Source organism: Heloderma suspectum, chromosome 3, assembly GCF_057233095.1.
Source record: "Heloderma suspectum isolate Gila_16-S chromosome 3, 16-S_ref, whole genome shotgun sequence".
NCBI lineage: Eukaryota > Metazoa > Chordata > Lepidosauria > Squamata > Helodermatidae > Heloderma > Heloderma suspectum.
Genome location: NC_139460.1, coordinates 330,375,173 through 330,399,127, shown reverse-complemented (window position 1 = coordinate 330,399,127; position 23,955 = coordinate 330,375,173). Strand labels below are relative to the sequence as shown.

Sequence of the window (23,955 nt, the reverse complement as noted above, 5' to 3'; positions counted from 1 at the left end):
GGGCAATACTATCCACATCTACTCAGCCATATTGCGTTCAATGGGACTTACTCCTGGGTAAGCATGTATTGGATTGCAGCCTAAAGGGAACATCCACAAAGCACTGGATGTCCCCCTTGGGGACATTTCAGCACACAGGCTTTTCATGGGCGTCTGTAAAAGAGCACCTGCAAACCGTTGGTGGGTCATGCGGAGAAGCCATGCGGGGCTGCGCAGGACACCTCCAGGTGAGACTCCCATCTGGCGTCAGCAGGATTTCCCTTGGCCTAAGTGCCTTTGGCTGAGTCGTAGCAGCACAGGACAGTAGGGGCGGGAGGGCCTCTAAGACCATCGAGTCCAACCCCCAAGTGGTTGAGGGCCACTATAGTTCTTCCAGCCTGGCCTGCTGAGCCAGAACTTGCCCTGGGGGCACTGAGCTCTGCAGCCAGGATGTGGTTTGGCCCCAAGGGCCCCCGGCATTCTGGGCGTCAGGGGAACATGTCTCGTCTTGGAGGGGCATGCGGGGTAATCCCAGCCCGGGCACTCCCCTCCCCTGGCTCCTGTGCTTTCGTTACTGGTCAGGGGCTTATTTTTCTCCAGACGGCAGTCGCCCGCCAAACACCCCCAGGGGTGGCTGGGTAGCCTTGTCACCCCCCCACAAGCTAAGCTGCTGTGTTGGGGTTTGCTGGTGCAGCAGTGTGTGTTTGGGGGGGTTGACCTCCGCTTCAAAAGATCCTTGAAAGGGGGCCAGAGCTGGGCCTGGCTTCTGCCCTTGCTGGACCTGGCCCATTTCCAGAGCTGCAGGACTCTGAGGCTGTGAGGCTCGCCCTGGAGGGGCCTGACCGTGAGCGTCCTGGAGGCACTTTCCGTGCTGGTTCACTTCCCACCCCCACCCCCGTGACACAGGAGGGATGCCATGCATGCCAGGGCAGCGAGTCACTCCTGCTTGGCACACGGGCTTGTTTGGGCCCTGCTGCCCATTTGCTTGTCCTTGAGAACAGCTGGGTCAGTGCCAGGCCAGGCCAGGCCGGCCGCTGGCTGGGAGCTGCTCCACAGCCTCCAGCCTCTGAAGGCACGGCGCTGCCCTTCAGCTCCTGCCCAGCCCGATCCCAGCGATGGAAGCCAGATCCGTCTCGTGCTCCACGTCTCCCACTTCAGACCTCTGGACACTTCATTGAAAAGGGCGCATGCCCAGAGCCCGGCCCTGGCTTGTAAGCCACTATGCAGGGCCACAGCAGCGAGCAGGAACATCACGGGCCGCTCAAAGAGTCCTCCAGGCCCACCCCAGGCCCACCCCCGAGCTGGTGCCACTGCATCCCCCAGCAGCCTGGCCACCAGAGCGGGCCCGAGCGCCGCCTGATGCAAGCAGCAAGCCCAGCGAGGCAGTGCAAGGGAAGGCAGAGAACCCGCACGGGTCACTGGCCGGACCTGGGAAGGATAATCAGTTTGGACCGGGGCAAGAAGGACTCTGGCCTGCTGAGCTTCCCCAAAGGGGCCAAACTCTGCACCACCCAAGGTCCTGCCTCTCTATCAGGAAGAGACTGGGATGCCCCTGGAACAGCGATGCGCAGCATTTCTCCAGGGTGGAGCCCCTGCTCAGCATGCGGAAGGTCCCAGGCGTGGCCTCTGGCAGTGGCTGCCCCTCAGCGTGGGCAGTGCTGGGCGAGGTGGACCTGGGGCCTGAGTGGGCCAGAGGCAGCTTCCTCAGCTCCAGTATTCCACCTGGGGTTCGTGGGTGGGGAAGCTCAGGCCCAGCAGCCATCTTTGGACCAGCAGCCTCCCTACCTGGGCCGTGATGGTCTCCAGAGAGGCCCCCCTCCAAGCCCCAGCAAAGGGGTGGTGCTCCTGGCCCCTCGGCCTTTCCCCGATCAGGACAGCGGAACGGTGGGCATGCCCCTGTGGGTGGGTGTGACTGGCTCTGGTGAAGAGATGGGTCAATGCAGAGGGGGGCCCACACACTTTGGGCAGTGGTCTAGCCCACTGCTGGCATGTAGCCCCTAGCTGGCTTGGAGTCAGTCAGGCCCTCAGGCTGAAAAAGGTTCCCCACCCAGTCAGAAAGGGGTGCAATCCTGGGTGTCATGAACAGGAGCAGAGCGTCTAGATCATGGGAAGCAATAAGTCCTGCTCGGGCATTTGCCTGCTCGTGTGTAGGGCAAAGGTGTGTAGGGCGCATGGGCTGCATGTAAGCCTTGCCCCCTACATCCCTGAGCACCCGGCTTCCATTTAGATCAGGGGTGCAGAAATATTTTGGGGCAGGGGCTGGATTGTCCCGCACCCTGTGGGCCAGATGCTGTCAGGGGGCACATTCTCATCCCCTGAGGCCCTGACCCCCCTCCTTCATGCTGGAAGGAGGCACGGGACTGCCTCCTCCTGGCACAGAGAGCGGCATCCAGGCCTCCTGGCAATGCCGCTGCTCTCTCTGCTCTGAATTTGGTTCCCGTGCCAATCCTTGGGGGCCCCACTTCTTGCATCCCTCCTTGGCGAGAAGGGGCCCTTCATTCCCTCGCTCTGCTTCTCTAACCAGTTGCCCCTCCTCTCACCCCCATGACTGCTCAGTTCACTCAGGAGCCTTTGGTGAGGGACGTGGCCAAAAGTTTCCTGAAGGGGAAAAGGGCACTGTGGCCCAGTGTGCACATGACGCCAAGCCAAGGCCCGTCCTGGGTCGCGTCTGTGTTGTTGCCTTGCCCACACAAGGCCCCCCGCATGGCTGCTTTCCCACGGCGGCCTGGGCTGCGGGCCTGACCCTCTGCGGTCTCTTCCTGCAGGTGGAGGGGAAGGCCGTGCTGATCACGGGCTGTGACAAGGGGTTCGGCCATGCCTTGGCCAAGCACCTGCACGCCAAGGGCTTCACCGTCTTTGCGGGCTGCTTGCTCAGGGTGAGTACGGGCGCGTCTGTGCCGATCCAGCGAGAGGCGGGAGGCTGGGAAGGGAGAGCAGCTCTGGGGGCTCCTTTGGCACCTGCTCCTAAGGCTGCTGCCCCTTCGGAGGGCCTCCTCTGGAGCCCCCTGCTCTGTCCTGGGCCCCTCGGGCTGAAGGCACTGGGAATGGTGACAAGGGAGGAAGGACAACTGGAGTGGCGGGGAGGGATGGGGGTGAAAAATGTGGACCAGCTTTTCAGATGGCATCTTTCACCAGAAAAGGGGAGCACGCGCCGTCTGCCCCACGCGCTAGACGTAGAGCAAGGAGGAGTGGGCTACATGCGAGGGAGGCAGGAAGGCCGCCAAGAGCAGCCCGTCCGTGACGCAAGCTGCTGAGGGAGGCCGCCGGCTGAGGCCCTCTTCCCTGGGCAGGGCTGGATGGACGCTGCTGGCTCCGAGGCAGTTCTAAAGTGCAGGACCCTGGACTCGCTTTTGCTCCCTGCAGGCCAGAGCGGCAGGTTCCCTGGGACACAGCTGGCCTGTTCCAGCATGTTACTGGAGTGGGTGCAGCTCGGCCACCCCGAGCCGGCTGTGTCAGGAAGAGCCCCGGGTCTCCGCGCCTGAGCCCTGTGATGGCATCCTGTGCAGAGGGATCGCCACGCGTGCGTGCCTGCTCTGACTGGAGCAAACGCTGAGCAGCCGAGGGAGAAGCCTCCCTTCCCGAGGATGCCCAGAGGTCACACCCGGGTCCGCCATGCCAGCCGCGGCTCCTTGGCTCCGTCAGCATGGAGGGGCAGCCTGGCGCCCGGTGCTCCTCAGCTGACCCGGCAGGCAAGCGGAGCGTCTGGCCAGTGCCACGGCCAGAGCGCCTCCTCCCGGCGCAGGCTGAGCACATCTGCCAGCAGGCGTGTCATGCGCCACTTTGGCCCGGCCCCCCCGGCACCAGGATGCACGCGCACTTCCATTTCTCCCAGTAGCGTGGAGCTCACGGGTCCAAGCCAATGCAGGAGGGCCAGGGCAGCAAGGAGGAGGAGAGATTCGCTGGCTGGCTGGCTGGCTGGCTGGCTGGGCCCGCTGGCAGCTCCAAACACCCTGGGGCAGCCAAGGTCTCCTGCACGCAAGCAGAGTTCCCAGCCCCGTTCCTCTGGGCTCGTTGGCATTCCAAATCAGCTCATTATTCCTGAGCTCCATAGCAGGGCCTACCTTGAACCACAGGACCTGTTTGGGAGTCAAGGCCTTTCGCCCTGCTTTCCGGGACCTGACCTCCGATGTCTTCAGGCCAGGGAAGGTGAAATTCCAGGCTCCGCAAAGGAACTTGCCCAGCCCATTCCTGCTTCCATGCACGCAAGCGGCTGGCCCAGGAATTGCCACCCACCCCTGCAAGGCGGGCACTGGCGCACTCCCCGCCCTCACAGCAGCCATTCGGTTCTGTTACGCTGATCAGTGTTGCAAAGTGCTGCTGCAGCGTCGCACGGCCCCTGATCAGGGGAGGGCCACTGCTGTGCTTAATCCCCATCTGATGGACCTGTGGTGCTTTCATGAAAAGCCAGCAGATTGTTATGAGTCGCTCACGGGTGTTACACTACGCCCTGCTGGCTGTGCATGCGTGCGCACGCGTGCAGCGCCACGTGCCCCAGTCGCTGGAAATGATCTCCAGGGCGTTTGTCCACACAGAGAGTGCAAAGTCGGTGCTTTTCTGAAAAAGGGCACGACTGGTGTTAAAAACAGGGCGATGGCACCACACTAATATTAGCTAACATTGGAAACATGGACTGCTGTAACTCACCCCCATACTGTTTCCTGAAATGGGTGGAAAGGGGATTTCTGGTCAAGGAAATGTGCCTTTAAAAAACAAACAGTTCCCACATTGTAACAAAAATGTTGTGCAAACATCATTTCTAAGGCGGCTTCTGAGACTTGCCTCTGGACCGCAGAGCCCCCGCCCCCCATTTCCAGCAGGCTCAAGTTCTCTGTACTTTAAGCTGAGCAGGACACGGCTGAGCAGGGCAGGCGGGGGTCAAGGGCTGTGGACAGCTGCTCCAAGGATGCCCTTGGAGTTGATGGTGCACGATCCTCAGCTGCTGGCACGTGCGACATGCGTGGTGGCCTGTTTGCTTCGGGGCGTGGAAAGGTACCCAGGTGCTAAAGGGGTAGGAGAGGAGATGAACAGGTCATTGTGGTGAGCAGATTCCTTATTCGATTATTTGTTTATATCCTGGTTTTCCACCTCCAGATCCCCAAAGTGGCCAGCAAGAGGTGGAAAGGGGTGTGTGTGTGTGTGTGTGTGAGAGAGAGAGAGAGAGAGAGAGAGAGAGAGAGATCGGCGGGGAGCTGGTGCCTAAAGCTCCTTTGAAGCCTTCCTAAAAGGGTCAGTAGTCTTGATCTGGTGGTGGGGACGAGGGAGAGGGCCTTCTCTGTGGTGGCCCCCACTCTGTAGAACTCCCTCCCTAGGGAACTCCGCCATGCCCCCTCTTTAATGAGCTTCCACTGCCCATTAAAAACATGGTTGTTCAGGCCGGCATTTGGGGTGGGTTAGCGTATTTTTAGAAATATGTTTTTACTGTAGAATTTTATTGTTTTAAGCTCTTTTATTATACACTCTGTACATCGCCCAGAGTGGCTGGGTGACCAGCCAGATGGGCGATTAGATAGATAGATGATAGATGATAGATAGATAGATAGATAGATAGATAGATAGATAGATAGATAGATAGATAGATCGATCGATCTGGGGGAGGTCTTGCCGGCAGGCCCCAGCCAATGTCTTTCTTCCCATGTGTGTGGGGCAGGACCGAGGAGGTGATGGTGCCAGAGAGCTTGGCCACCTGGGGTCGGGGCGCATGCGTGTTCTTCAGCTCGATGTGTGCAGCAAGGAGGAGGTGGAATGTGCCCTCAGGGTTGTGAGGGAGAACCTGGCAGACCCGGAGCAAGGTAAGTGCCCTTGGCAGGCCCCAGGGCCCCCTGCACCCCATGCCATGGCTGGGGCTGCCGTGCACCCATGGAGCTGCTTTGGCCCCGTGAGCACCGCCGTGCCCAGCAGTGCAGCTGATCTGGAGCCCCGGCAGGATGCGGGCGGCTGCAGGGCCAGCAGGCCCATCTTGCCTCCCGGGGCAGCTGAAGCCGTTCGCCTGCCTAGCCGGAGGGAGGGAGGGGCTGGGCAGAGGCTTCCTTCATCGTGGCTGATACTGGGCAGGCGTGGGACAGTGCGGGAGGGTACCAGAGGGCAGCACTTGGGAGTGCGGACACGAACAGTGGCTCAGCTCCAGGGGAAGAGACAGCCAGTGGGGCCCATGGAAGCCTCTCCTCCACTCATGCCCAGGCTCCACTGGGGGAAGTGGGATGAGAGACGGAAGATGCAGGGGCTCCACCTGCCTGCCCTTTGTGCCCCACAGTAGGCACAGGGAGGGGCAGAGCGGGCTTGGGGCCCGGGGCTCCAGCACCCCGATTGAGTGCTTGGCGCGGGGCTGCCCCTGTGCCCAGAAGCTGCCCAGCGCCCTGTTCGCACGCCTCCTGTGGTTGTGCGGGGTGGTCAGCGACGCGGCCTCCAGCCAGATCGGCTCTCGGAGGAGCACCTCGGCGCCGCGCACCATCTTGCTCAGGTGCTCCTGGCTGTGGTGGACCTGCTGCCGGGCGGCCGGACTTCCCACGGCCCAGGCCAGCACTGTGCCTCGGAAGGGAGCAGCAGCAGCAGCAGAGAAGGGCGATGCTGAGGCCTGCAGTGCAGTTCACTGTGCCAAAGGCTGCCTCCACTGTGAGGAGTCTGTGGGATGGCCAAGAACTGAGCAGGGGGGGGGGATGGTGTGCCAAGGGCAGGGCGGGGGGTGGGGGGGATGCTTAACACAGCAGAGAATTGAGAAATGCAGAGGGAAGACTGCAGAGACGGCATTGCACATGCCAGCACGCCGGCCACTCATGCCAGCCGTCAGAGGCTCTGGGCCCTGGGCAAGGAAGGCGCATCAGTGGGGCCACCTGGGCCTACCTCAAATGATGCCTTCCCTGCGGAGGAGCCAGGCCCCTGGCTGTGGCCCACGTGCAGAAACGGCACGCTCCCCAAATGCCCACACGCAGGACGGGTCACTGCACAATTGACACACCCTGCCCCACGCAGGATCCTTTGGGACCGGTGATGGGTGGGAAGACAAGGAAGGAAGACAGACAGACAGACAGACAGGGCTGTGTGGAGAGGGAGAGGGAAGGGAGCTGCCCTCCCACAACCAGCTCCATGGAGCCAGAGCAGCGCCTTGAAAGAGTGGGGAGAGCTGTGGGGCCGCACTGAGAGCCCTTGGCTCACACCGTGATATGGTGGCTGGCTGCATTCTGGGCTGGCTCAGGGGGATGTGCAGCCAGGGCTGGAAGAAACATCCCAAGCAAGCAAACAATTCCAGCCTCTTTATAAAAACCTCCTTCAGGAGTTTGGGGGACCAAAGAGAAGAGGGACCAGGGTGGTGAAATCCCCCGTGTGCTCTTGCTCAGACTCGGGGACAAACCAGTTGGAAAAAGCCAACAGAGAGTGTCCAGGGGGCGGGGGAGGGAGATCCGCCACGTCCCCTGGGCAGGCCTGCTCTCTTGCCCGGTGCCCTGCCCCCCACGGGTCCTGTGGTGCAGAGGCCATGTCCCTTGGCCGGCGGCCGTGGATGCCAGGAGGGCGGCGGCGGCCTTGCAGGCTGGGCGGGGGGGAGCTGGTGTCCTCCAGGCCGGCTGGTCAGCCTGGCAGCCCTGGCGTCCTCAGCCAGAGGCCTCTGCTTTGGGCCACGGGGAGGGGGGAGGCTTGGGCCTGTGGCAGGGGATGGCCAGCATGCTCCTCCTGTTTCGCTCGGGCAGGTCTGTGGGGCTTGGTGAATAATGCCGGGATCGCCTCCTTTGGAGATGTGGAATTCACCAGTCTGGAGAAGTACAAGAGGGTGGCTGAGATCAACTTGTGGGGGGCCATCCGCGTCACAAAGGCTTTTCTGCCCCTGATCCGCAGAGCCAGAGGTACGGAGGCCGTCCGCTGGGCAGGGCGGGGCACCGGGAAGCAGGGGGGCCATGATCCCAAGGAGCTGCTCCTGCCCCAGCAGGTCTTTGTCCCCTTGGCAAAGCGCCACGGTGCAGAGCTGGGCTCAGGCGTGGAGTGGGGGAGGCGGCAGAGGCTGCTGCTCTTCTGCCCTGGAGCGAGAGCCAGCAGGTCCAGCTGGCGGGACGGAGCTCTTGCGGTCACAGCCGCACGTCAGCGGGAACCGGCCTGGCCAGAGCTGTCTGGGCCTGCTGGGTACCTCCCCTCCCCCGGGGCCTGAGACAGGATCAACCTGTTCTCGGAGCAAGGGAAAATAATATAGAGGAGCAGTGCCTTTGAGCGTGCGCAGAATTCTTCTCCCTCCCTGCTGATTAACTGTGATCGGTCCCCGTGCATCTGGAGGTGGGGAAATACTCCCATGCCAGAGGGTGCCCCACCAAGCAGTCCCCTGCCCCCCGTCCCTTGAGAAGGTCAGGGCCGGAAGATGCACCAGTTCCTGGGCACCAGTCAGCACTGGGTCTGCTGGCCAGGACACAGCAGTCCAGCCCAGCCTCAGTCTCTGCCCGTCTGCTCCTCTCCAGGCAGGGTTGTCAACGTGGCCAGCATGTTGGGCCGGATGGCCAGCCCCCTGTGCTCCTCCTACTGCATCTCCAAGTTCGGGCTGGAGGCCTTCACCGACTGCCTGAGGCAGGAGATGTACGGCTGGGGTGTCGACGTGGTGGCCATCGAGCCCGGCAACTTCATTGCTGCCACCGGCATCTTGACCCAGGAGGGCGTGGAGGCCGAAGCCGAGCAGATGTGGTGCACGGTCAGTGAGACGGTCCGTGTGGATTACAGAGAGGCCCACCTCCGGCGGCAGCTCCACCAGATGGCGGCCTTTGTGCACAGCGGCCTGCGGGACGTGGCCCTTGTCCTGGACGACATCACCGCTGCGCTCACCGCTCGGCGCCCCTACGCCCGCTACAGCCCCATGGAGGCCCACTGGTGGGTCCGGATGCAGGCCATGACCCACTTGCCCACTGCCCTGGCCGACTGGCTGTACGTCCGCTAGCCACAGGCTGCGGAGCGGGACTGGCCTCCACGCAGCCTCATGGGCTGGGGGGGCAGAGTTTCCATCTTTCACTTGCCAGCCCTCCCAGAAGGGAAAAGGGGTTTATCTGAACGGGCCCAAACGTTCTTCTGCCCAGTGCCCAGCTTAGAAACGACACAAAGCAAAAGCTTGCCCAGCGGCCTAAAAGTCATGTTGGTTCAAACATGGCCCCGGTGCTCCTCCTGTCCCCCTCTCCCTCCCTACGTGGCTTTAGCTAGCCTAGTGCAGACAACCACATCCATGCAGGATGAGCACGTGCGCGCATGGGGGCAGGGGGGCAGACTGTGCCCCCCGCCTTCCAAAGCCCTCTGAGCAGGAACCACAAGGGCCCCCGTGGCCGGCCTGCAGGCCCTGGGCCCCCAGGCGGGCCCTGCCTTCTGGGAGAGGGTGCGATGGCCGCCCCCTGGGGCTCCGGACAGGCACCTGCCTCGTGGCGATGCCCAGCACCCGCCCAGCCGGCGTTTCCGAGGCCCAGTGCAGCCCTCCCCCGCTGGCAGGTTGGGCCTCCTGATGCCGCTTCCGGAGCTATGCCACTGGCTGGGCCATCCCAGCCGCCCCGGGGAGGCGGCAGCGGGAGGCGGCGGGGGGGTCAGCAGCTCCTTCCCAAGGTCCCTTCCAAGTCAGGCACGCTGTTGCTGGGAGAGCCCTCCGAGGAGCTCTGTGCCGAGGCGCTGCGCCCAGGAGTGGCCCGGGTCCCTGGCAGCAGTGCCACTCCTGCTGTGCCAGGGAACCAGGCAGCCCTGCCGGCCCGGAGGCCTTGCCGAGGACAGCTGCCCTCTTTTGCCCCCGTGGGCAGGGAAGGAGCCGCCTGACAGTCAGAGCCCCCCTCCCCAAGGGGGCATGGAGGGGCAAGTCTTGAGCCCCTGCAGAAACCGAGAGCGGCTCTCCCCCCCCCAGCAACCCCAGTTGCCCACAAACATCCTGCGCCAGCTACAGCTGGAGCTCCCTGCTGCGGTGGTGTTGCGTGGGCAGCGTCCAACCAAAGGACCGGCTGGGCTGCTTCGCACCCCTCTGGAACCAGAGCTCTGGTCCATCTTGCCCCAGGGGACTCTCATGGGCAGCCGCTCCCCAGGTCTCCGGCTGTGGAAGGAATTTGCCACTCTGGCTGCTTTAGACTGGAAAGATGGAGATTGGGGGGGATTGATCCCGGGGATTCTGCATGCGAAGGGGGTGCTCTGCCAGTGACCTGCAGCCCGCCCCCCCGATGGCAGCTGCACCTGTCAAGGGGACACACGCCCGCACGAGTGCCAGGGAAGAGTGCTTCCCTGGGTGAAGCAGAGTGGCGAATGCTGTGGGCTCGCGGCCCCTGTGGCATCTGCTGGCAGTTCTGAGCTTGCTGCCGCTGCTGGCGGCATCTTCATTGCCTTCCCTGGTGGCAGGCTGGGCTGCCTGCTTCGCTCTCGGCCTGGGACGTGTGGGACAGTGCTGGGCGTGGGGGGAGAGCAGCTCCCTCGGCTCCCTCCAGAAGCCGCCTCCCCGGCCCGGCTCAGTTCTGGCAATCAGCACACCGTCCGCATGGCGCCTGTTTCTTTGGTGGAGACCCTCCAAGCCAGGGGTTGCTTCAGGCCAGGAGTCGTGCTGGGCCTTGTACAGGTCCTCCCAGGGTGTTCTTGGCTTGGCCAGGTGGCAGGGCTGGTCCTGAGCCCCACGCAGCATGAGCCAAGGCTGAGGGCAAAGGGCTGGTCCAAGGAAAGCCCTGCATGGATTTCGTCCTCCTCCCCAGGGAGTGGCTGCCCACTTCCCACCAGCAGCTGCCTTTTGCTCTGGCTGCTCCGAGGACGAGGCAAGCCCAGCAGGAAACCCACCACCGGGGCTGAATTAGATCTGAAACTGAGAGCTCTCCCTCCTCCTGGAGCTCTTTTTCCCAGTGCCTGGGCGTAGAGTAGTGCTTGAATTATCGGGGGGGGGGGATGAGTAGGTAGGGCCCCTCACCTTTGGCTGAATTTGGTTGGGCTGTAGTGTGGTGCAGCAGCACCCCACCCACCCCAATCCTGTGCTCACGAGTGCGAGCGTGGAGGGCCTGGGCCTCCTTGCTGGGGGTCGCCTTTGATGCTTCATGCAAAAGGAAAGGGGGGAAGAGATCCCAGGCGTGGCATCTGGATTATGTTATCAGGAATGTTCCTCGAGAAAACTGACCTGCAACAATGAAGCTGACTGATAATAACCTGCTTTCTTTATAGCACAGTGCAATGGCCTTACGCAGCCTGGGTATTCCATAGAAATGTAGAATTCATAGGGTGAGTTAAGCTAGGAGACGTGTTGCATCAGGGGGCCACGCCCAGTTCGCAGCTGTGGGGGGCAGATAAACGTGGGTTAGCGGCGGATGGGCACCGCCCATGGGTGTGGCTGGCACCAGCCAATTACCACCCACCAACAAAAGCCCAGTTCTGTCAAGGCCCGCTTGGACTCTGAACTAGGCACATCATAACACCATGTGTGACCTGAGCTCCTGCAGAAAAAACCCATAGTCATCTTGGGGACTAGAAATATAGTCCCCTTGTTTGCGGCACAGAGACACAGAAGAAGACCAAGCCACAAGCGGCGAGGCCTGCCCATCTGTTCCTGGCAGAGCGTGATCAGTCTCCCAGCAAGGACTGGGGATTTGCTGAGACAGACAATACCACGTCTGTCTCTCTCTGAGCAAGGCTGGCTAGGAGAGCTTGGTGGACATGATGCTGTCTTTTACAGTCCTTTTGCTGTGCAAGCAAATAGAGCTTTAAGCACTCACGTTGTCCTTTGGAACATCAGAAGAGCCCCACTGGATCAGGCCACGGGTCCATCCCGTCCAGCATTCTGTTCACGCCATGGCCAGCCAGCTGTTGACCAGGAACCCCCAAGCAGGATGTGAGTGCAGCAGCACCCTCTGCCCACGTTCCCCAGCAACTGCTGTGCAGAGTTCCTCTGATCCTGGAGGGCGCACGTAGCCCTCAGGACTCGGAGCCGTGGATCACCGCCTCCTCCAGGAAGGCGTCCAGGCCCCTTTCAAAGCCCTTCAGGAGGGTGGCCCTGCTCTGCCTTGTAGCGGCCAGTCGCACAGTCTGGCTCTGCGCTGTGTGGCGCACGGTGCGTCCTTGGGCTGGCAGAATGGGCTCAGAGGCCACGACAAAGGACGGAGAGGTTCCCAGGCCGACGGCTGCCCCAAAGGAGCCGGGACCAGGGCAGAGCAGCAGAGCTTGGGGAGGTTCCCGTGAGGGCCCTTCCCATGAGCATCACTCCAGCACCAGCGCAGAGGGGCCTTGCCCCGCTCTGCCCCCCGCCACAATCCACCCCTCCCCCGGCCTCATGGGCAGCGCCTCGGGGAAGAGGGGCGCCGGCACGTGTGTCCGCACAGGGCGGCCCGCCCGCCACATCCTGGGCACTGGGCGAGCCCTTGGCCTGGGCCACACAGGCAGGGCTGCCAGTGGCGAGGCAGGGCCTGCGAGACACTCACCCAGCGGGCTTCCGGCCAGGGCTGGTGTGCGCCAGCTGCTCTCCAGCCTGAGGTGGGAGCCAAGGGCTTGGCAGTGTGAGGCTTGAAACAAGAGTATAATTGGACTGCAAGCTCACCAGGGGCCTTTCAAGGCTTCCTGTCCCTGGATACTCTTTCTGAAGGAAATGGAGACTGTGTGGACTTGGCACTTCTCCGGACACCTCCTAGGAACTCTCCAGGGCAAGTAGAGCGGCACAGGTGGCCGCTGCTCTTTATGCTCCTTCCGCCCTCGTCCTGGCGGAGCCAGCTGGACCTGGCCACTCTGAAACTGTGTCCGGGGAGGGGTGGGGCTGGAGCCCAGAGGAGGGCCCGGCTGTGCCCACCCGGTCACCCTGCTGTTACCACCATTTGCTGCTCGGGGCGTCTCAAAACCACAAAGCCCAGCAGCGCACACACCTCAGTCTTGCCGGTGCGTCTCCAGAGGAGGCCCGTCTTTGTGTACCACCGTTGGGAGAAGTGCATCTTGCATCTAAAGAGAGGGCCTTCTCTGTGGTGGCACCCCAGCTTTGGACTGTCCTCCCAAGGGAGATAGGATTGGCTCTGGCTCTCTGTTCCTTTTGGTCTTCCTGTGTGGCCAGGCTTTTTGAGGAGAATGTTGCAATTGAATTAGATTTCTTTTTAAATTGCTGGTTTTATGGTTATGCCTTTGCTTAATTTCTGTAGTTATATGTTTATAATGTATCCTGAGTTTCCCTCTGGCAATGACAGAGCAGCATAGAATATTTTTAAATAAATAAACAAATAATCAATCAAGGAATTGATCTTGGGGTTGTGGTGGATAGCTTATGGAAGACGAATTCCACGCTAGGGCTTATTAGGAAAGGGATTGAAAGTAAAACTGCTGGTATTGTAATGCCCTTACTCAGACCTATGGTGCAGCCACTCCTGGGGATCCTGTGTGCAGTTCTGCTGGCTTCATCTCAAACAGGAAAGTGGGAAAGGGCGATGAAAGTGATCTGAGAGCTGAAGCATCTCCTCTTCCCTCTGTGGAGGGATCAGGGCCTTTTGGCTTAGAGAAGAGGTGAGTAAGAGGGGACATGGTAGCAGTGTATAGAATTCAGCACAGTGTGGGGAGAAAATGGAAAGGGGGGGGTTCCTCCCTTTGTCATAACTGTGTGTGTGTGATCCGGTGAAATTGACGGGCAGCAGAAGTGTGTTTCCTCACACAGTGCAAAGCTGGTTTATGGAACTCACTGCTACAAGAAGGAGCAGTGGTGGCTTTACAAGAGGATTACATCATGGCATGGTCTGTCAGCAGCTGCTGGCCATGAGGGCTCTATGGAACCTCTCAGTTCAGAGACCAACTTGCCTCTGAAGATAAGAATTCAAGAAGAGCCCTGCTGGGTCAGACCGAGAGTCCATCTAGTCCAGCATTCTGTTCACACAGTGGCCGACCAGCTGCCCGCAGGAAACCCACAAGCAGGACGCAAGTACAACAGCACCCTCCCGCCCATGTTCCCCAGCGCCTGGCGTACACAGGCAGACTGCCTCTGGTATTGGAGGTGGCACGTAGCCATCAGGACTAGTAGCCATCGATAGCCCAATCATTTGCTGGGAGGCCCCAGTGTGGGGAGGAGGGTGTTTAGAGGACTCTTGCCTCCATGCGCTGCTGCTGCTGCTGCTGGGCTTCAGGGAGCATGCTGACTGGCAGGCACTGTGGGAATCTTCTTCGTTGCTCTTTTGGGCTGCATTCATAGAAGCATAGCTTTCAAATCTTGGGAAGAACTAGTTCCCCTCTACTCAGCATTGAGCAGGGGGTTGGACTTGATGGTCTTATAGGCCCCTTCCAACCCTACTATTTATTATATGATTCTACGAAACAGGGCCTTTGGTCAGATCTTTCAGGGCTGCACCAGTTGAATTTCCACCAGGCATTCAGCTGTTAAAAGCCCCCAAAAAGCTGGCGATGTGGCTCCTGGTCCTTTTCTGGTGGTGCTTGCTGAGATCAGCTCCTTCCCTGGCTCGGCCTGTGCCGCCAGCCAGACCCCTTCAGGCCAAGCTCTGTGCGGTGACTGCCCCCTGCTGGCCCCCTCGCCGCATGCCCGGACAGCTGCCCTCCGACAATACGGACCACTGCTGAAGGACGCTCCCCTGGACAGCCCTGCCTGCCAAGCACAATGGTGGGACTCTCTGCTCCAGAAGGCAGCGGGGTTGCTGGTGTGTGGGTTTGAAAAGCACAAGATGGCACAACTACGGCCACCTACCTGGATGGCTTTGAAAGGGGGGTGGAGACATTCATGGAGGAGAAGAAGGCTAAGGCTATCTATCCATGTCTACTAGTCAGGATGGCTATATATGGCTAATGATCAGTAAGGTCCCATGGCAAGCAACGCTAATGAGAAAAGGAGTCCAAGATGGGTGGGAGATTTTAAAAAAGGAAATTCTCAAGGCACAATCACAAACAATTCCAACAAGAAGAAAAGCTGGAAGACAACAGAAGAAGCCAATGTGGCTTCACAAAAAGCTTAGGGATGACCTGAAAACAAAAAAGGACACATATGGGAAGTGGAAAGAAGGCCAAGTAACAAAGGAAGAGTACAGGCAGGTAGCACAGAATTGCAGGGATGGCGTCAGGAAGGCTAAAGCTGAGAATGAGCTGAGGTTAGCGAGGGATGCTAAAAACAACAAAAAGGCTTTCTTCAGCTAAGTGCATAGTAAAAGGCAGAGGAAAGAAATGGTGGTTCAGCAATTAAATAAGGATGGCAAAACAATAACATGACAAAAAAAAGGCAGAGGTGCTCAATTCCTACTTTGGCTCAGTCTTCTCCCAAAAGAGGGTCTGTGACCCCACCTGGCAAAGGCAAAGTGTAGGCTGAAGGGGCAGGATTGCAGCTTGAGATCGATAGGCATATGGTCAAGGAACACCTCATTACTTGGAATGAGTTCAGATCTCCAGGGCCAGATGAACTGCATCCGAGAGGAATAAAGGAACTGGCAGAAGAACTCTCAGAACCGCTGTCTATTGTCTTTGAGCAATCATGGAGGACGGGGAAAGCGCCACATGACTGGAGGAGGGCTAACGTTGTCCCTATCTTCAAAAAGGGTAAAAAGGAGGAACCTGGGAACTACAGACCAGTCAGTCTGACATCAATCCCTGGGAAAATTCTGGAGCAGATGATAAAGCAATCCATCTGGAAGCACCTTGAAAACAATGCAGTGATGACTCGAAGCCAACATGGATTTGTCAGGAACAAGTCTTGCCAGACGAATCCGATCTCATTTTTGGATCATGTAACCTCCCTTGTGGACCGTGGAAATGCTGTAGACATCATATACCTCGACTTCAGCAAAGCTTTCGACAAAGTGCCCCATGATATCCTGATGAGCAAAGTAGCTCAAAGTGGGCTAGATGAAACAACGATCTGGTGGATTCACAGTTGGGTAGAGATCTGGGGAGAGGTAACAAGTGGGGTACCGCAGGGCTCAGTCCTGGGCCCAGTACTCTTCCACATTTTTATTAATGACTTGGAGGAGGAGGTGCAGGGAATGCTGATCAAATCTGCAGATGACACAAAATTGGGCGGGATAGCTAATACTTTGGAAGACAGAAACAAAATTCAAAGCGATCTGCATAGACTGGAGCGCTGGGCAGAAAACAACAGAATGACATTTAATAAGGATACATGCCAAGTTCTGCACCGAGGAGAAAGAAACCAAATGCACAGTTACAAGATGGGGGACACATGGCTCAACAACACTACAAGCGAGAAGGATCTTGGAATTGTTGTCGATCACAAGCGGAATATGAGCCAACAATGTGATGTGGCTGCAAAAAAGGCAAATGCTCTTTTGGGCTGCATTCATAGAAGCATCGCTTCCAAATCCCGGGAAGTACTAGTTCCCCTCTACTCAGCACTGGTTAGGCCTCATCTGGAGTACTGTGTCCAGTTCTGGGCACCACACTTTCAGAAGGATGCAGACATACTGGAGAGGGTTCAGAGGAGGGCAGCAAAGATGATCAGGGGACTGGAAACAAAGCCCTATGAGGAGGGACTGAAAGAACTGGGCATGTTTAGCCTTGAGAAGAGAAGACTGAGGGGAGATAGGATAGCGCTCTTCAAGTACTTGAAAGGCTGTCACAGAGAAGAAGGCCAGGATCTCTTCTCGATCATCCCAGAGTGCAGGACACGGAATCATGGGCTCAAGTGACAGGAAGCCAGATTCCAGCTGAACATCAAGAGAAACTCCCTGACTGTTAGAGCAATATGCCAATGGAACCCATTCCCTGGGGAGGGGGTGGGCTCTCCCACACTGGAGGCATTCAAGACGAGGCTGGACAGCCCTCTGTCAGGGATGCTCTGACTTGGATTCCTGCATTGAGCAGGGGTTGGACTCGATGGCCTTGTCGGCCCCTTCCAACCCTACTATTCTGTGATGCTGTGATTCTATGATATTACATTCAGCATCACAGGCAGGATGACTCTGAGCGCCAGTTGCTGGGGGACACACATGGGGGTGCGGGGGCTGTTGCACTCATGGCCTGCTGGTGCGCTTCCTGCAGGATGGGAACAGGATGCTGGACCCAGCCTTCAGGCTCTTCTCCTGTTCTTGAAATGCTGCAAGCCAGCCATGCATACAATTTACCAAGGTCAGCTTCCAACTAGTCAAAATAATTAAAACATCTTAAACAGTTACAGATGAGTATCACTAAAAACATAATACAAATTAGCTAGATCCCACCAAAACCTGAAAGCTATCAAACACTGACAGCATGCCTTGTTGGTAAGGAAGAAGAGAAGCCCTCTCCGGAGAAAGAACAGCGTCGTTTTGGTGTCATCACCAAAACCTTCTTCCCCACACAACAGAACTGATGCCCCAGGGCTCCCCCTTCCCTCCTCAGCACCGTCTGCATCTCAGACATTCAATTCCAGGGCTCAGCCACAGAATGTGAGAACTAGTAATCCCTCTGCTCCTCCATAAAAGGCAAATAGTGCTTAATAGCTGGGGATAATAATACATATTAAAATATGTTCAAAGCACCTCACATACATTGGAATAGGCCTTACAACAACCTTGCAAGGTATTATTATTTTTTCCATGCCCATGTTTCAGACATGGAGCTGCTGCTGAGAGGGGCAGTGGCTTTCTTAAGGCCACCTATTCAATTCGTGGCAGACGTGAGATTTGAACTGGGAACTTCCTGAGTGCCTTGGTCGTTTCTACTTTTTAGTGTGGGTGTGGCTTCCTGACAAACTCAAGGCGCTTTTCTTTTCGAAATGAGCTGTGCCAGACTGGGGTTATTCCCAGTGCCACAGGATGATGATGGGGCTATAATATTACAACAGGTGATGATGTCACAGTGTAGTAAAAATGCGACCTAAAAGCCATTGCATGTGTCTTAAGCAGCACGTAGTATTGTAAGAGCTGCGCATGCCTGGAATGAGCAGACAGTAACCCTAAGATAAGGTCGCCAAGCAAACTGCTAGCAACCAATCACAGTGACACGCTGGCTAAGGAATGCAAGCTGAGGTGATAAAACTGTAGCGCGGGGGTTGCCCAGGGCCGACTCTGCTTTTGAGCGTGAGCTCCTCTGTCGAACTGTTTGCAAACAATAAAATCGAGCTGGACCCAGCCTGAAGTTGACTCTCCTCTGTGGGGCAAATCGGGCTAGCCTCCAGGGGGCGACACTAGCACTTTGTGCAACAAATTCGCGAGCTAGTCAGGAGTCCCTTGGACCACCCTGGGGTCAAACGACAGAACCGGCAAAGGTGCCCGTGGGGCGCGCCGGACCGCCTTTGAGGTCTGCCATGGCACCAGAGAACAGGGGTCGGGACACCCAGGAGGTTAAAGGCGTGGACTCCATTGATTGAGTCAACCAGGCTGAACGGGTCTGAAGAGACGGCACTAGGGTGCTGGGCAGAGTAAGTACTTGATTTCCCTTCTGTCTTTCTGTTTGAGTTGCCTTCGGAGCGTCTGAGGTTTGTCAGACTGTGTAAGCGTCTGAGGTTTGTCAGACTCCGTGTATGGTTTCAAATAGAGGTAGGCACAATGGGGTCGGGTAGCTCCCGTTTAGAAAGCTCTGCCACTCCCTTGGGATGCATGCTAAAGAACTTTAGTAAAGTCAAAGATAATTATGGCACTAAGATGTCGAAAGGCAAGCTGGTTACACTCTGTCAATTGGAATGGCCATCATTTGGAGTCAACTAGCCAGATATCGGCTCCTTTAATGAGGCCACAATTAGAAAAGTGCACGTTATTGTTGTAAATAATGGGCAATGGGATCAATTTGCCTATATTGATTGTTAGTTGAATTGGTGCAGAAAGAATCCCCCTTAGTTACAGAAGTGTAAATGTGTAAATATGTTACTGGCAAAAGACCGCAGAGGCAAGAGACCCCGGGTGGTGTCTGAATCAAGTAGTAAGAGATAAATTTGCCTCAGGGAAAATGAGGTTATCAGCATTTGGATGAGTGCCAACCAAAATCCACTGAAGGCGAGAAAAGGTTGAATATAAAGTTCAGTATTGTAAAGTCATGATGGTATGCTCCGAGGTGAAGCCCAAAGCCCCTGTTCCCCCCGATTCAAGCCCCACGGAAGGAGCTTGAAGACTGGGAGACCCTGCCCAAGGTGCCCTGAGCTCCCCCCGGTCTATTCGGTCTGTTAGGTTGGGAGGAGAGGTTGTCGGGGGAGAGAGGGGGCCCTCCAGAGACAGTTTGTCTGCCACCGTATCCAAGTTTGTTAGAAGAAGCAAAAGCAGTTGAAAAAGTTGCAACTTCTGAAGAAAGAGATTTGTTTGATGTCTTAAAGACTGTGGCAAAATCAAGAAACAAAGACAGAGCAAGTTCTTAAAATATCAGGGTCTGTGTGAGCTTATCTCTGTCAGCCTGCTCAGAGCAGAGCCAAGGGGGACTTGCCTAACCCCCCTTCGCCGCGGCTGGTTTAGCCTTAGCAAGCAGAGAGGCTGGAAGGTGTCTGTGAGGACCTGACAAAAGAGTGAGATTTGCAAAAAACAAACAAACAAGAAAAGCATCACAGCTGGAAAGCTGAGCAGCACTGCTCTGTTCTTACCTGTGGAGGAATCTAGAAGAGGTGTAAGGTTACACCTTCCCCATTCGAACTGATGAAGAGACACAGAGCTTTTGTTAAAAACATCCCTTCTTTATGGCCCAAAGCCTTCTTTGTTAGAGGCACTCTGCACATGGACTGGAACTTTGGCCAGTTAAAGACTTGCCGTAAAAAGTACTGTGAGGCTTGTCATAGCCTTAAACTCCCGTTGTTGTAGATTGTGTGTTTGTTTGTGATCAGCTCAGTGTACAGTTTAATTTGTGATTTCAACACTCAGATAAAAAGCTGCCTTTGACTGAAAGAACTGGGCATATTTAGCCTTGAGAAGAGAAGACTGAGGGGAGATCTGATAGCACTCTTCAAGTACTTGAAAAGTTGTCCCAGAGAGGAAGGCCAGGATCTCTTCTCGATCATCCCAGAGTGCAGGACACAGAATAATGGGCTCAAGTGACAGGAAGCTGGATTGCGGCTGAACATCAGGAGAAACGTCCTAACTGTTAGAGCAATATGACAATGGAACCAATTCCCGAGGGAGGCGGTGGGCTCCTCCACACTGGAGGCCTTCAAGACGAGGCTGGACAGCCATGTGTCAGGGATGCTCTGACTTGGATTCCTGCACTGAGCAGGGGGTTGGACTCGATGGCCTTGTAAGCCCCTTCCAACCCTACTATTCTATGATTCTATGATTTCCATGGCTTTAATTTCATTTACCCTAATGAAGCACACATATGCAAATTGCTAGGGATTCACAGACTACAAAGGAAACAGCCTTCAAAAAGTTCAAAGAGAAACTACGAAAGTTAGTTTCCCTTTAAAAAGGGGGGCAGCAAATTCTCTTAACTTAAGAGGTGAGAGGGAAAGAGTCCCCCACTCTCCTGTGATACTTCTAAGCCCAGCTGTGTTTCTGAAGCCTAAGAAAGTTCCTGCCCCATGTGTTCCAGCTCTTTCTCAAAATCTGAACTGTTCTGACGTTCCATTTGCTCAGAGGCAAACCTGACACTCTGCCAAAACTCATGCAGTGTGGAGTTGCCGATGCAAAAATGGTGGCTTGGAACTCTTTGCATGTATGAAAATGCCCTTCCCTTGATTTTGATGGGCCCTGACCATGCAGTCAGAGAAGCAGTATAATGGTTAGATCTGCTCCACCATGCCCTACTATACAAAACAAATGTTTTCCAGTCATGGTGTTAGATTTTAATGATATAAAAAAGGTATAAAAGAAGGCAGAAGAAAGTAGCAGACAAAAAGGCTTAAAAAAGAAAGAAAGCTTATCCCAAATGTGTGTCGTTGAGATTAGTAAGAAGATCTAAGCAAGCGAGTCTCTGTCGAAGCAATGGCAAACAGCCTAACTTGCAGAGAAGACAAAGAGTTAAAACTGGTGCATGGCACAGAGAATTTGAAACATGATCTGCAGAACAGGCAAGCCAAAAGATAAGTGTGCCTGTTACAAGAGGGAGGCTATAGTAGCCATAAAAAGGGGTGAAGCCCCCGTATGAAGCTTTAACAAGAATATTACCCGCTAGAAGTGGACAATTAAAACAAACAAGGCTTTTCTTAAATTGAAGCAAGCCTTAATATCACTGCCTGCTTTAGCCTTGTCAGACCTCAGATCATGAAGTTTTTAGAGCTATGGTGCACATGAGAGCACATGAAAAGAGTGCCATTCCTGGAAAAAGGAAAAGGCAATGCTGGCAGCCACCATGGGCGGAGATATAAACCGCGGCTTGAGAGCACAGAAGCGACCGGGGGGGGGGGCAGAAAAGGAAAGGCCCGACCGGGGCTCAATAAATGTGCGTATTGTCAAGAGAAGAGACACTAAAAAGATTTTCCAGAGTTGAAAGAGAAGAGAAAAGAAACTCACCCTGAAGGCTGCCAAACGCGGGCAGGATCCTCCGGGGTTGGGGGGCAGTCTAGCTGAAGGGCCACCACCCTACGAACAAACGCTCAGAAGAATCCCAAGGTAAAAGTAAGGGTTGGTGGCAAGGACTGTGAGGCCCTAGTAGATACTGGAGCCACATTTTCTATGATCCCTGTGAAGCCCCGCCGGCGAGAGAAAGTGGAAAGCATGTAACTGTAAAAGGAATTAAAGAGGGGAAAAAAAACTAAATTGCCCGTGTGTAAGCCCCTGCTCACGAAGACTGGAAATAACATACTGGAACATGCCTTTGTAGTTTCATCTGCACACCTGGTTGCCCTCTTGGGGCGGGACTTGTCAACAAAACTGCAAGCTAAAATCTTCTTCCGTGATAATCAGATTGTAGTACAGCTGCCAATAATGCAGGGCTCGCATTATCAGATGGCCCTTCAAGCAGTCGAGATTGTGTCAGAGGCCAAAGGGACTGAGATTTTAGAGAATGTTGATCCATGTGTGTGGGCAGACAGAGCCCCTGCCCGAGCAAATGCATAACACCAGTTAAAATCGTCTTTTAAAAAGGGAGAGCCCTGTGTGCGTGAGGCAGTATCCGCTGAAGAAAGCCACCTGTGCAGGCTTGAAGCCGCTCATTGAGAAGTTCAAAAGTTATGGTTAGCTAATAAAGGGATCATCCCCCTTTAACACCCCGATTTTGGGTGCGCCCGAGGCAGATAGCACCTCCTTCAGGTTAGACCAAGACCCGAGAACAGTGGCGGACTGCCCTTTGTGCCTCAAAAACGATTCAAAGATGCTTGAGCCCCCAGCTCAAATGAGAAGTCGCCCATGCGCTTACTATCCTTTTCAGAGATTTCAAATTGACTTTTCAGAGTTGCCCCAGACTCATGGCTATCGGTACCTGCTAGTAATGATAAAACCAATTGACTGCACCGCACAGACAGTAGCCAAGATCCTGTTAAAAAGTAATCCCTAGGCTCTTGTTACCTAAAGAAAGTGAATCAAATCAGGGGCCCCATTTTGTTGGACAAGTGACGCAAGTAGTGGCCCAGGCATAACAAACTAACTAGAAGCTACACCCCCCTTGGAAACCTCAAGTCAAGTTGAGAAGATGAACCGCACCTTAAAGACAATGCTCACTAGAATTTGTTTAAAGATTAAATTGAAAGGCCACAGGCCTTGCCAATCACCTTGGCTCAAGTACGGTGCACCCCCAAGGGAAGTATTAAATTGACACCTTTTAAACGTTCCATAAGCGCCCACCTTGGATATTACCTACGGCTGATAGCTTAAATGTGAATTTAAAAGTAAAAGTTTTAAGATTCAGGGTTATGTTACTGCTTTGCAGTCTGTTTTGTTTTCACAGGTTTGCGACACCGCACCAATCCTGGCCTTTAGATGCTCCAGTGCATAATCTCAATCCCAGCGATTGGGTGCTAATCCAGTCCTAGAAAGATGAACCACCTACCAAGGAGCGGAAGGGTCTGTTTCAGATCCTACTTACCACTCCCGTTGCTATAAAAGTCGCCAAAGGGAAGAAGTGGATTCATCACACTGAATAAAGGCATCACCTGCACCAGAGAGGGTCACACCGGAAGCTGACCCACCTGAAGGTCACCGTTGGAATAATGAACCCCTGAAAGGACTCAAGTAGCTCTGCAGAAAGAGGGTGATCTCGTTTCAAGGGTTCCTGATGAACGGAACAAAACTGAGTTCCAAAAGTTCAAAAAAAAAAGTGTTTTTGTTGTCAGCATTCTAGTAGCCAGAACAAAGGCGTCCCAAGCCTCACTTGCTGTTTAGAGAAAACCGTCAATGCCACAGCGATAATAGTTTGCGCCTTTAAGTGCGTAGTCCACCGCGGGACCAAAGAGAGTATAAATTTGAGAAAAGCCTTTTGAGGGGGGAATTGTAGTAAAAATGTAACCTAAAAGCCATTGTATGTGTCTTAAGCAGCACATAGTATTGTAAGAGCTGTGCATGCCTGGAATGAGCAGACAGTAACCCTAAGATAAGGTCGCCAAGCAAACCGCTGGCAACCCATCAAAAGTAACACGCTGGCTGAGGAATGCAAGCTAAGTGATAAAACTGTAGCGCGGGGGTTGCCAGGGGTCGACTCTGCTTTTGAGCGTGAGCTCCTTTGTCGAACTGTTTGCAAACAATAAAATCGAGCTGGACCCAGCCTGAAGTTGACTCTCCTCTTTGGGGCAAATTGGACTAGCCTCCAGGGGGCGAAACTAGCATTTTGTGCAACAACAGTGCTGCATGATGTCACCCTGGAAGCAGTGATGTCACGGTGCAGAGGCAGGCCTGCCTCCACCATTCACGCTGCTGAGGCCAAAATGCTTTCTCCTCCTCTTGCTGCTGCTGGAGTTTGTGGTCGGTTCAGTCAGGGGCGCCCAAACTCTGGTTGCCTCCCGCGTGGCTTATCTTTTTGTGAGGGAGTGGTCTATCCCCACTATCAGCCACGATGGCTAACTGGGCCACCTACGTCCAGAGGCCACACGCCTCTGTGGAGCAGATCCTGGGAGGCGCCCTGTGGCTGGCTCCAGTACACCTGGGGCCTGTGGGTAGCCAGAGGCATTGGGACAGCTGAGGCTGGAGGCAGAATGGAGGAGGAAGGCCCTGCTGGCTCTGATCGGGGAAGAAAAGAGTCACACGACACCATCCTTGCCTCCTCTTCTGGCCTGTAGATGGG

The 23,955-nt window shown here is 55.8% G+C and overlaps 2 protein-coding genes across 5 annotated transcripts in view; both read left to right on the top strand.

Annotated features, from left to right (window-relative positions):
- Window positions 1-23,955, top strand: part of APOD (apolipoprotein D) — a 92,265-nt gene that overhangs the window by 10,567 nt on the left and 57,743 nt on the right. For 2 of the 4 annotated variants that reach the window (XM_084847881.1, XM_084847883.1), the window contains exon 2: window positions 2,745-2,855. The exons of 1 other annotated variant lie outside the window; for it this stretch is intronic. In XM_084847881.1, the coding sequence (XP_084704007.1) occupies window positions 2,745-2,855 (111 nt within the window). Of the gene's footprint in view, window positions 1-2,744; window positions 2,856-8,894; window positions 13,411-23,955 lie in introns of those variants that run through there. One more of the 4 variants, XM_084847885.1, reaches the window with a different exon arrangement.
- LOC146351818 (D-beta-hydroxybutyrate dehydrogenase, mitochondrial-like) lies at window positions 8,118-23,433 on the top strand. The gene is made up of 2 exons (XM_084847901.1): window positions 8,118-8,814; window positions 22,609-23,433. The coding sequence occupies exons 1-2, from the start codon at window positions 8,315-8,317 to the stop codon at window positions 22,709-22,711; spliced, it is 603 nt and encodes a 200-aa protein (XP_084704027.1). The 5' UTR covers window positions 8,118-8,314; the 3' UTR covers window positions 22,712-23,433.